Below are 12233 nucleotides of genomic sequence, written 5' to 3'. Positions count from 1 at the left end.
GAGTGCTGGCTGGGATTGATTACAAGCATGCACCACCATGACGCCCGGGCTCTATTTCTGTCTGTCTCTCTGTCTCTGTCTCTGTCTCTCTCTGTCTCTCTCTCTCTCTCTCTCTCTCTCTCTCTCTCTCTCTCTCTCTCTCTCTCTCTCTCTCTCTCATACAGTCCTGAGGTTTGAACCCAGGGCCTTGTGCATGTTAGGCAAGCATTCTACCACTGAGCTACACCCCCATCATTTTTTTTTTTCTTTCTCTTTGGTACCAGGGACCAAACTCAGGACCTTGCACTTGCCAGGCAGGTGCAGCACCACTGAGCTACATCCCCGGCCCACCCCCATTCCTTTTTAAAATCTTGAGACAGGGTCTTACTAAATTGCCCAGGCTAGCCTCAAACTTGGGATCCTCCTGGTTCAGTTTCCCAAGTAGCTGGGATTACAGGAATGTGCCACTACACCTGACCTATATCATTTTATACAAAGGATTTAAGTGTTTAAGGATTTTGGTATCCACAGGGTTTCTGGATCCAGTTCTCCACAGATACTGAAGGATGACTATAGTTACACAAGAGGCCAGCAGGTCCTGGCATGGTGGTGCATGCCTGTAATCTCAGCATTCAGGAAGCTGAGGCAGGAGGATCGCTGCAAGTTCGAGGCCAGCCTGGGCTGCATAATGAGTTCAAGGACAGCATGAACTACATAGCAAGACCCTGTCTCAAAAAAACTCAAACCAAACAAACAAAAAACCCCAAAACATCAAGAGGTCAGCAGGAAGCCAAAATAGTTACTTTATTAATTAAAAAATAATTACAGAAGTGCTTAATCTGGAAGCAAGAGAAAGGGCTGAAGATGAGAATGGTGGTGAAGCCTAAAGGACAGATGCTACATCAGAGAGGAATGGGCATTGTACATAAAAAGGATCTTAATTCAGCCTGCGCTCATTACTGAGAACCCAGGGGCAGTCCTCAAGCTCCCCCAAAAGCCACTGTCTCAGAGGAGGAAAGGGAAGCCACTGTGACAGGGTCACATGCTGCCATCCTTCTGGAGCGCTATCACTGCCCAGAAGTCACTTCCACCACTGTCTCTGCCTGCGATAAGTGGAAGAGGTGGGGGACACAAAGGGGGGGGCAGTGAGGGGCAGAGAGAGGAGAAACAAAGGAAGCTGGTTCTCAGCATTCAGCACTAGCAGGTGCCATGAGCTGCTGGGGTTGTTGATGGTCTTTGGTGGACACCAGGCACTGGAGGAAACAGTCACAACCTGAGAACATTTGCATGAATTTCTGGGAAATAGCCTAAAGGTATCTTTGAACAAAGACACTTTTTTTTGTTTTGTACTGATTGAACTCAGGACCTTGCACTTGCGAGGCAGGCGGTGGCGCCACTGAGCTAAATCTCGGGCCCTAGATACAAGATTTTAACATCTAACTTGCTGGATGTTCTTTTTTCATTATTCACTTTGATACCTAAGGAGGGAGCTAGACACGGGGACACACGCCTATAATCCCAGAACTCAGGACCCGAGGATCCTGAGTTCGAGGCCAGCCTAGGCTACAGAGCGAGACTCTCTCAAAACAAACAGAAACCTGTAATCCCAGCTACTAGGGAGGCTGAGGTAGAAAAACAGCAAGTTTGAGCCCAGCCTGGGCAATTTAGCGAGACCCCTTAAAATAAAAATATACATATTAAAAATAAAGGCTGAAGGGACCGGGGATTTAGCTCAGTGGTTCTGCTGCCTGCCTCTCAAGCCCAAGGTCCCGAGTTCGATCCCTGCTACCAAAAATAAAATAAAATAAAATTTAAAAATAAAGGCTGAAGATGTATCTCAGTGCGAAGTTCCTGAGTTCAATCCCCAATACCACAAAACAAAACAAAAATCATAAAAACATTAGGAATGCCAAAATTGTAAAAGGACTAGAGCTCGCACAACTGTATCCAATTAGTCCTTCGGGAGCACAAATAGACCTCTCCTCCCCCGACCCACACCCTGCTCTGGCTCCCCAGTGCTCTCAGAGACTCAAATTGACTGCCTGGCTGTAAAAAAAACTCTGTTTCCCATCTCGCTTTTCGCTCCACACCTCCCATCTACGTTTTTCGTCAGTACGTCCCAGGCCCCACCCTTCTGTCCCTCGGGTCCTGCCTCTCGCCGCAAATCACCGGCCTCAGTTCTCGCCTCATACGTAAGCCATCTCCCATTCGGCCAGGGCTTTCTGGAGCGTGGCCTCCTCTCAATCATGAAACTCATTGGCTAGCTGCACCTCTAGGGCGTGGCTACGGGAGCCGGGCGTGCACGTTCCGAACGGTGGTAAAGGCGGCGGCGGCGGGGAAAGATGCACCCAGCAGGCTTGGCGGCGGCGGCGGCGGGGACGCCCCGGCTGCGTAAGTGGCGTACGTGGCCAGCCGAGGAGATCTGGCGGGCGGGGACCTGGCGGGGCCGCTGCGCAGCGGTTAGCGAGGTCACTACAGGTCAGGGGTCACGAGATCGAGGACCCGGAGTTTCGAGGTGTGCACAACGCAGAGATGCCAGGTCCAGGTAGGGGGCGTATGGGGGTAGATTCTTTAAGAAATTCCTTTGGATTTTAAAAGAAAACAACTTGGGGCAGGATATTGTGTGATGTGCAGAGAAACGCGACTTTCATTCATTTGCTGTTAGCGACCTCCCCTCCTCTGCTTCCCACCCTCGCGAGTTTCCCCAGTGTCCACGAGCTGTCGCCCACGCCCCTTACTACAACCGCCTCCTGGCGAAGTGGGCCATGCTTACCCCCCACTTAAGATTTGAACCTGTATTTACTGTACTGTTAACCTCCTTTTCTGATCTCTGAATTTGTTTTTAAGTTCTTCATTTCTATACTAAACTGTGCTATTCATTTATTCATTCCCTCACCTTCCCCTGTGCCAGGCCCTGTGTTGGAATTTGGGTGCCCAATACTAAGCAGCATAGCTCAGTTCTCATTATCAGAGTTCAGTGGGAAGACAGACACTTAAGTATGAAGCAAACAAGTCAACAAGAGATTTGAGAGGTAGTAGGGATGCGAAGACAATAATCTGGGACGTGACGAGAAGTTGAGGAGACCTCTCTTTTGAAGAAGAGGATGTGCTGTTTCTCCTTTCAGTCAGTAAGGTACCTGGCCGGCCCTGTGGTGAGGGACCCAGGGGATTCAGCAGTGCCCAGTAAGCGCTGTTCCTGTCCTCATGCAGCTTCCAGTAACAGCAGATGACAGTGACAGTCTAGAGTAATGGCGCTGTAATGGGAGGAACCCAGGGCAGAGGGCTCAGGGGTAGGTGGGCAGCTTAGGCAGGGTTGGGGATGGAAGGGGACGTGCATGTGGAGGATTGGGGATGGGATGGGGGGGCGCAGGCAGAGAGGTCCATTGTGGGGGTCCAGAGGTGGCATCTGCCTGGGCTGTCAGTGCACTTCCTGGAAGAGGGTACGAGTAACAATGAGCAGTTACCTAGAAGGAGATTTACAGCCGGAAGGAAGGCAAGAAAAGAAGTAGACAAATGAGTATCAATTTAGAAGCTTTGCTAAGTGCTCAGAAAGGAAGAAAAGCCCTGGATATTATGGCTAAGAGCCAGCCGGGCTGGTGCTTACTATGAAGGAGTGAGGAGGGCCTCAGAGAAGGAGTGATGGTGCAGAGGCCTGAGTGCAGGTGCTGAGAGAGGGAAGATGTTCCAAGGTGATAGCATGGTGCTGCTTGTTCAGAAGCCTGTGGGAGCGAGGCACTCCACAGGGTACATCCAGAGAGGAGGCCATTGGGGCTGGAGCAGAGGTGGCTGGCAGGGCTGGTCTCACAGGGCCTAGTAGAGGTTTAGATTTGATTTTCAGCACAATGGGCACTTCACTTGCACTTAAAAGGATTATAAGGCCTGGCATGGTGGCTCACACCTGTAATCTCAGGGAGGCTGAGGCAGGAAGATTGCTGCAAGTTCAAGGCCAGCCTGGGCTACTTAGTGAGTTTAAACCCAGCCTGAACTAAATAGCAAATCTTGGCTCAAAAAAAAAAACAAGAATAATGGGCCAGGGATTTAGCTCAGTAGAGCTGGCGCCGGCCTGGCAAGTGCAAGGTCCCGAGTTCCATCCCTGGTAGCAACAACAACAAAAAAGAGCAAAAACCAAGAATAAATAAATAAAAGGATCATGGAAAGCCAGGCATGGTGTGGCATATCTGTAATCCCAGCCCTCATGAGAGGCTCAGACAAGAGGACTGCAAGTTGGAGGCCAGCCTGGATGACACAGGAAGACCCTGTCAAAAAAAAAGCTGAGCATGGTGGCCCACACTCTGGAAGATTGAGGCAAGAGGATCACATGTTTGCGTCTAGCCTGGGCAATTTAGTGACACTGTTTCAAAATAAAAATTTTAAAAGGGATTGGAGTTTAATGCAGTGCAGAGGCCCTGGGTTCAGTCTTCATTACCATTACAAAAAAATTAATTAAGCTGTGTATGGTAGCACACACCTATAATCCTCCCAGCACTCACTTGTAATCCTACCACTTGGAACTGAGGCAGGAGGATCACCACGAATTTAAGGCCAGCCTGGGCTACCTGATGAGTTCAAGGCCAGCCTGAACTACATAGGGAGACCCTGTCTCAAAACAAAACAAATTTAATTAATTAAAAAGTAGTAAAAGGATTACGGGCTGCCCATTGAAGGTTGGTAGGGCTTAGAAGGGTGGGCTGGGGGACCAGGTCGGATGTTTAAATCTGGTTGGAGATGACAGAGTCAGAGGGTGGATCACACTGGAACATAGTGGGTGAGGATTAGCCAGCTCTGATGTCAGACAGAGCGGAAGTGGGGGCTTGGAGCTTGAGGTAAGGGCCTGTGGGAGGCTGGGGAATTCCAGAAAGGGGCCACACCTGGGTCTCTAGCTGGGAGACAAATAATGGCTCTAGGTGGACCCCAGAAGTCAGAGGTGTACTTGGTGGTGAGAGCTCGCTTTGGGTGAAACTGCTGAAGGTGAGAGGCGGAAGGCAAGGGCAAGGGTGGCAAACTGGGTCACCTGTTTGAGGGATCTGGAGAGCGATCAGTCGGGAGACTTTTCGGCTTCACACAGGCAGAAAGGTTTGTCGCTTTGTCGTTTGCTGCATCTGCTGTGCCTACAGTGAAGCCCTCATGGCTAAGGGTGCTCAGTTCAAGTTTGTGGGGTCAGACAGGTAAGAGAAACAGGTGCCTACAGGTGATTCAGAAGTAGAGAAGTCAGCCAGGTGTGGCAGTGCCCCCCATAATCCCAGCACCTGGGAGGCTGAGACAGGAGGACCACAAGTCAGAGCCTAGCCTGGGCAACTCAGCGAGACCCTGTCTCAAAAAATTATGAAAGCATTGATGATGTAGCTCAGTGTGAAGACCCCTGGGTTCAATTTCTAATGCCACGATGGGGGGGGGGGTGTCAGAGGAAAAGCTGGGGGCTGTAAGTTGACAATAAGTGTGGTGGACCGGCTGCCTGCTTCCTGTGGGCTGAGCAGTTGGTGAGCATCGCCTTGCCACAGTGAACTCCACTCCACAGAGAGCTAGGGCAGAGACTCCTGGACATGGGTGATTTGGTCTCTCCCCAGCCCATCTAATCTCACCCTGTCCCTTGCCCCCTGTGCGGGCACATAGGAGGCTCTGTGTCATTGTTGGTGTTGTATGGTGGTCAGGAGCCGGGCCCTGAGCCACAGTGCTGGGTTCTGATGTCACACACACACACACACACACCCTCCCCATCTCAACAGACAGCAGCCCCACTTCCCCAGTGGTCCAAGCAGGATCTGGAAAGGCAGCTATTTCCCTCCATACCTGAATGAACCCGCTTCCCCGAGTCCTGTCCCTACTGCTTAGGAGAGCCATCCAGAAACAGCCTGTTGGGCTGGGGATTTAGCTCAGTGGTTCCGGCACCTGCCTCGCAAGGTCCCGAGTTTGATCCCCGGTACCAAAAAAAAAATAACACACACAGAAACAGCCTGTCCCTGTGTCCCCATCCAGGCCACCTCAGCAGCCTCCATTCTCCTTTTCCTGCTCCCTGCCATTTGCTTCCTCCAGGAAGCCAGGGGGAACTTCTGTGGGTTTGTTTGTTTTGTTTTGTCTTGTTTGGTTTGTTTTTGAGACAGGGTCTCAGTATGTACTTTTGGCCTTGAATTCACTACATAGCCCAGGCTGGCCTCACACTCAGGGTGATCCTCCTGCCTCAGCCTCCCAAGTGCTGGGATTAGAGGCATGTGCCACCACACCTGGCTTTTGTTTGGGTTTTGCTGTGCCTCCTACCTGCTAGGCAAGCACTCTACCACTGAGCCACACCCCCAGCCCTGACCTTTTATAAGCTCTTGAAACCTGGCTGTGCCTCATACCTGCATGATTTTTGTTTTGTTTTGATTTGTTTTTGAAACAGGTCTTGGTATGTAGTCCAAGCTGGCCTTGAACTCACTATGTTGCCCACCCTGGCCTTGAACTCATGGCAATCCTCCTGCCTCAGCCTCATAAGTGCTGGGATTACAGGTGTGTGCCACCATGCCCAGCTGCCTGCATGATTCCATGAAGGGCCCAAACCTCTTTGGGTCTCCCTTTTCTCCTCTGCAAAACAGGATGAAGAAATAGGGTGCTGTGAGATCACATGAACCAAGGTGTAGTGATGGTAACAGGGCCTGGTAGGCCGTGAGGCCTCTGCCAGGGTTTAATTATCGTGTACTTGTCAGACCGACCTGGGCTGGACTCAGTTTGCCCATGTGCACAAGTCATTTAGCTGCCTGAGCCTTGGTTTCCACCTCTGCAAGATGAGGTGGCCATTTATTTATTCATCAGGTTCAGCCCAAGAGTCTCTTCTAACCCTTATCTAGAGGCAGGGGCTCACCATCCCATGGGGGAAATGGAATAGAATAAAGCGTGAGTCTGTCAGCTGCTGCTGTGTTCATTCCATGGACCTAATGAAGTGGGAGGGGGCTAGCAGTGCCACAAAGGGAGATGCCATTGCCGGTATGGTGGTCAGATTGGAGAAAACTCCATTCAGCACGACCTCAAGGGAGAGAGGAGGGAGCCAGGAGGGCATGGAACAACAGCATTCCAGGCAGAGGCACAGCTAGTGCAAAGGTCCTGAGGTAGTAGAGTGACAGGGTGTCCAGGGAGCATTGAGAGGCCCCAGTGGCTGTAGCCAAATGACAGAGGCAGTGCAGAAGGAGATAGGAACAGAGACCTTGTGTGTTGAACACAAGACTTTGTATAGGATTCTGTGGACAGTTGGCCCCAGAAGAGAGTAGCTATCATCATCATCGTCATTATTATTTGGATGGAGGATGGATGGCAGAGTCTGTACCTGACAGCCCATCTGACATCAAAATCAGGGCTCTGTCATGGTGACCTGTCTCCGCTGTGGTAGGAGAAGCAGGGAGAGTTTCTGCAGAATGAATGAGGTCCCTACCCTCTTCCCCTGCAGCCTCAAAGCGGAGGATCCCAGTGTCCCAGCCGGGCATGGCTGACCCCCACCAGCTTTTCGATGACACGAGTTCAGCCCAGAGCCGGGGCTATAGGGCCCAGCAGGCAGCCAGTGGCCTGGGCTACCCTGCCACCTCCACCTTACCCCAGGCAGCCTTCCTGGCAGATCCCGTGTCCAACATGGCCATGGCCTACGGGAGCAGCCTGGCCGCACAGGGCAAAGAGCTGGTGGACAAGAACGTGAGTGGCTGGGGTTTGGTGGGAGTAGGGGCAGCAGGGGTCACGGGGCCTCAGGCTTGAGCTCTGTGCTTCCCCAGATCGACCGCTTCATCCCTGTCACCAAGCTTAAGTATTACTTTGCTGTGGACACCGTGTATGTGGGCAAAAAGCTGGGCCTGCTCGTCTTCCCCTACCTGCACCAGGTCAGTGCTCCTGCCGAGGGCTGGGGCTCGGGGTCAGCGGCTGGCCTGTGAGGAGGGAAGGGGTGCCTGCTCTGGGGGTCCTGCCCACTCCTTTCTCCACAGGACTGGGAGGTGCAGTACCAGCAGGACACCCCGGTGGCCCCTCGCTTTGATGTCAATGCTCCAGACCTCTACATTCCAGGTCACACCCTGTCCACCGCCCCACTCCCTCCTCCCTCTGGCCAACATGTGAGGGCCAGGGCTTGGGTGCCCTGAGCCCCAAGATGGTGCTTCCTCCTCTGACTGGTGTCTGTGTCCGCCTCCTACAGCGATGGCTTTCATCACCTACATCTTGGTGGCTGGCCTTGCACTGGGGACCCAGGACAGGTAAGGGAGGTCTCAGTTCTCCTTTTAGAACAGACCTTGTCTCTTCCCTTTCTCCCACCCATGTGGAGCCTCACATCCCCTGTGACGGGTAGCCCTCCAATCGGTCCTTCCTCCTGGCCTCCAGCCCCAGATCCGCCTCTTCCTCATCTGACCTAAACGAGCTCCCCCACCCCCCCATCCCTTCACCCTCACTCCTGCAGCAGCAGCAGGAAAGCTTTATCTGAGAGCCGGGCCTGGCCACACCCCCGCTCTGCCCTGCCTAGTGACCCTTAGCCCTGTGATGCCCAATCACCTTGTCCCCTCCCCCGGGTCTGCGCCATCTCCCCAGGGCATTTGCACTTCCGATCCCTTGGCTCAGGAACATGTTCCTCCCTTACATCACCCGCCTGCACCTGCTCATCTGCCACATCTCTCATCCAGTCACTGGCTCACCTCAGCCTGAGCCAAGCCCCCGCCTTTCTCTCTTCCTTTCCTCTATGGCACTGAAAACAACTGTTGATTCACTGTTGAAGCCCCGGGGATAGGGCAGAGACAGGCCTTCCTCCCAGTCCCAGCTGCTTACTCCTTCCGGCCTCAGCTTACTGTCCCCTCTTCTGGGAAGCCCCCTCTGTCACCCTCTCCTGGCTGCATCGGGCTCAGCCTCCTGTAGTTCCCTCAGCCCAGTCCTGACTGCCGGGTACCACTGTGTGGAGACAGGTCTGCCTCCTCCAGAGAGGCATTTTCATGAGGACAGGCCCAGATCCATCTTGGTCACCACTGGGTCTCCAGCCCCACCTCACACCCACACAGAGCTGTCCCCAGGTGATACTCAGGGACATCCTGAGCTGCCAGCCACTTGACTGCACCCGATGCCCGCAGGTTCTCCCCAGACCTCCTGGGGCTGCAAGCGAGCTCGGCGCTGGCCTGGCTGGCCCTGGAGGTGGTAGCCATCCTGCTCAGCCTCTACCTGGTCACCGTCAACACCGACCTCACCACCATTGACCTGGTGGCCTTCTTGGGCTACAAATATGTCGGGTGAGTACCTCTCACCCTGCTTGGCAGTCCCAGCCTGCAGGCCTCTTCCGCATCCCAATCTCCTCTCTCCCTCCAGCATGATCGGCGGCGTCCTCATGGGCCTGCTCTTCGGGAAGATGGGCTACTACCTGGTGCTGGGCTGGTGTTGTGTTTCCATCTTTGTTTTCATGGTGAGTGGGAGCTCAGTGTGGTTGGGGCTGGGGCACAGTCCTCTTGGGTGAATTGGGGTCCCTGGGGTCTCCATGCAGATGTCAGGGAAGAGATTTAGACCAGAGCCACACTGAACTGAGCAGGGCAGGAGGCCTTCCTGGAAGAGGAAGCATCCTAGCCAAGGCTGGAGGAGAAGCAGCACCTGACAGGCTGCGGGGGGTTGGGGCACTGGGGTTGCCCAGTGTGCCGGCTCCTGGCTGGGCTCTTACCCTTGCTTCACTCCCCTTATATGGTAGCTTCTGGCCAAAATGTCCCTAGAAGGAGATTCTGAGAGCCCTTCCCGCTGGACTGGGGGTGCTGTTTAAGGGCAGTGGAGCCTAGTGGGCTTGGGTTGACCCCGAACTTCACTGGATTTAGGACAGGTCACTTCCCCTGTTCAAACCTCAGTATCCCCTTTTGTTTAATGGGGTGACAGTGACTGCACCTCAGGGTACAGGGAGGATTCATTTTGAGCATGAAGAAGCAGAGTACAGACGTGATGGCTGCTGGCTAAATCTGACCTATGGGCAAACTTTGACTTGACAGCATTATTTATAGTTTGTTTTGTTTTGAGACAGGGTTTTGCTATGTAGCTCAGGATGGCCTTGAACTTACTATATAGTCCAGGCTGGCCTTGAACTTGTGATCCTCCTGCCTCAGCCTCCTGAGTGCTGGGATTGCAGATGTGTGCCACACTCTGCCTGGCTATGTTTTTAAAAAGAAATTGGGAGTGTTTTAGAAAATAGGTTGTCTTGAAAAATTGTCATTTGGGGCCAGGTGTGGTGGTACATGCCTGGAATCCTAGCACTGTGGGAGGCTGAGACAGGAAGATCACAAGTTTGGGCCCAGCCTGGGCAGTGCAGCAACTTGGTGAGGCCCTGTCTCAAGGTAAAAAGAGAAAAATAAAAAAGGGCTGGGGATGTAGCTCAGTTGGAAGCCCCTGGGTTCATTCCCCGTAAGGCAAAAAAGAAAAATTGTCATGTGGTATTCTGGGGTTGTAGCTTGGTGGTAGACCAGTTGCTAACCTGCAGAAGGCCCTGGGTTTCATCTCCAGCACTGAAAGCAAACACATGTCTCCTGGCCAAGATAAGAGGTGGGGCAGCAGCGGGGCAGCTCCCCACCCCCTCAGGCAGGACATCCACAGGGAGGATAGGCTCACTGGGCCTGGCCTGCAGGCTGCCCTCGAGGCTGCCAAGGGGCGGTAGGAAGGGCAGAGGCGGGAGGTCTGCCCAGGCCCCCACCCCGGGCCACAGGGTGACCGGCGCCTGTGCCCTCCAGATCCGGACACTGAGGCTGAAGATCCTGGCCCAGGCGGCGGCCGAGGGGGTCCCGGTGCGCGGCGCGCGAAACCAGCTGCGCATGTACCTGACCATGGCGGTGGCGGCGGCGCAGCCCCTGCTCATGTACTGGCTCACCTTCCACCTGGTGCGCTGACCGCCCTCATCATCTCTGCCGGCCCGGCCACCCCCGCGGCCCTCGACGCGCCCCCCTCGCCAAGGTGCTGAGACCTCCAGCTGCACAAGGAATCAATAAATCCAGAAGCTCGCTTGAGACTCGGGCTCCTTGGCGCGGTCGGCGGGGCGGCCGGCAGGGGGCAGCGAGGTTTAATGAGCCCCGCCCAGTCAGTGGGCAGCTTCCTTCTTGCCCTTCTTTTTGTCCTTCCCCTTCTTGTCCTTCTTCATCTTGGGCTTCTTGAGTTTGTCCGCGGTGCCTTTGTGCTGCTGGGAGCCGGCAGCGTGGGGCTGTAGGTGGGGCAGTGGGGAGGGGAGAGGTCGGGGCTGGAGGCGGACGGGCCCGCACCGCCTGGGGCTGCGACTCCGACCCTCCCGACCCTCCCGGGGTGAGCTGGGGACGTGCAGCGCCCTTACCTTCCCCTCGGAGTCCGAGTCGCTGGAGCTGCTGCTGCTGCTACTGGAATCTGAGGAGCTGCCGTGGCAGGGCTTGGGCGGGGGCGAGTTGGCAGTGAGGGCAGAAACCCCTCAGTCGCGGACCTCAAGTTGGACGATTGAGGAACAGCAAGGCTCCAAGACTAGATCCCCCCCAACCTCCCCTCCCTCACATATGTCCAGTGCTAAAGTGACTCACCCGCGGCTTCTGGGCTGCCCCTGGCTCGCCATGAGCTTTAGGGGGACCGTGCTTGGGGTCTCCCAGCTTGCATGCCCCCTCCGGCTTCTTGGATTTGGAATCCAGGGCTGCAGAGAAGAGGGGTCAGGTGGTTTGGCACAGGTAACGGAGTGGGCCTGAGTCCGGATCCCCCACCCTGAAGACCCGAAGCTCTCGGAGCGTACCTGCCGCCAAGCTGAAGTCCATGGTGGCCAGCGCAGATGTGTCCCGAGGGCCAGGAGGGCCCCCGAGGTGCCCTGGGGCGGAGGAGGAGGAGCAGCAGCAGCGGGGACCTGCCCGCCCCAGGAATTCTAAGGTGCACACCCTTCTGACCTTTATGCCTGCAGTTTCTTAGCGATGACTCACGGCCCCTCCCTGGCTCCATCCGGATTCCTCCGTGGGAAACGGGGGAGCAGACTCTGGGCGGCCCTGGAGGGGAGGGGCTCCGTGAATGGGGCTGGGGCAGAGGGTGGGAGAGGCAGTGGGATTGGAGCAAGAAGCCTAGGCCTGGTGCACTCTGGGTTGCAGTCCCAGCCTGGGGAGCAGCAGGCCGACCTGGGAAAGCTGCCTCACCCCTTAACTGTGAATGACAGCTACCCTGTGCTGGTAGAATAGTGCGTTGCATTTGGTTTACCTGATTAAAGGCAGGTGTCTTAGTTTGGACTTCTGTAGCTCATTCATAGACTTGAGTGGCTCAAACAGTTTCTCATAATCCTGGAGCCTCAATCCAAGACCAAAGGACCTGCA

The 12233-nt window shown here is 54.6% G+C and overlaps 2 protein-coding genes across 19 annotated transcripts; one reads left to right on the top strand and one right to left on the bottom strand.

Annotated features, from left to right (window-relative positions):
* The first annotated feature begins 2125 nt into the window (after positions 1–2125).
* Positions 2126–10936, top strand: Yif1b (Yip1 interacting factor homolog B, membrane trafficking protein). 18 transcript variants are annotated; one of them, XM_087191357.1, is made up of 10 exons: positions 2126–2494; positions 6356–6462; positions 7394–7632; positions 7710–7814; positions 7917–7995; positions 8123–8180; positions 9039–9194; positions 9271–9364; positions 10161–10271; positions 10662–10936. In XM_087191357.1, exons 1-10 carry the CDS (start codon positions 2322–2324, stop codon positions 10815–10817), a joined length of 1278 nt encoding a protein of 425 aa, XP_087047483.1. In that variant the 5' UTR covers positions 2126–2321; the 3' UTR covers positions 10818–10936. The 18 variants fall into 18 exon arrangements, with proteins under 18 accessions (XP_087047483.1, XP_087047482.1, XP_087047481.1 ...); XM_087191356.1 differs by having other exon boundaries at positions 2126–2524; positions 10161–10253; XM_087191355.1 differs by having other exon boundaries at positions 2126–2524.
* Positions 10927–12233, bottom strand: CUNH19orf33 (chromosome unknown C19orf33 homolog). Its single transcript, XM_021239838.2, has 5 exons — positions 12121–12233; positions 11672–11915; positions 11469–11575; positions 11252–11323; positions 10927–11125 (listed from the first exon to the last, which is right to left on the bottom strand). The coding sequence occupies exons 2-5, from the start codon at positions 11691–11693 to the stop codon at positions 11006–11008; spliced, it is 321 nt and encodes a 106-aa protein (XP_021095497.1). The 5' UTR covers positions 11694–11915; positions 12121–12233; the 3' UTR covers positions 10927–11005.

The sequence above is a fragment of the Heterocephalus glaber genome, unplaced genomic scaffold (assembly GCF_053883595.1).
Source record: "Heterocephalus glaber isolate CG9 unplaced genomic scaffold, H.glaber_assembly_v1.0 deba00001561, whole genome shotgun sequence".
NCBI classification, from domain to species: Eukaryota; Metazoa; Chordata; class Mammalia; order Rodentia; family Bathyergidae; genus Heterocephalus; species Heterocephalus glaber.
This window is presented reverse-complemented; position numbering and strand designations above follow the sequence as displayed.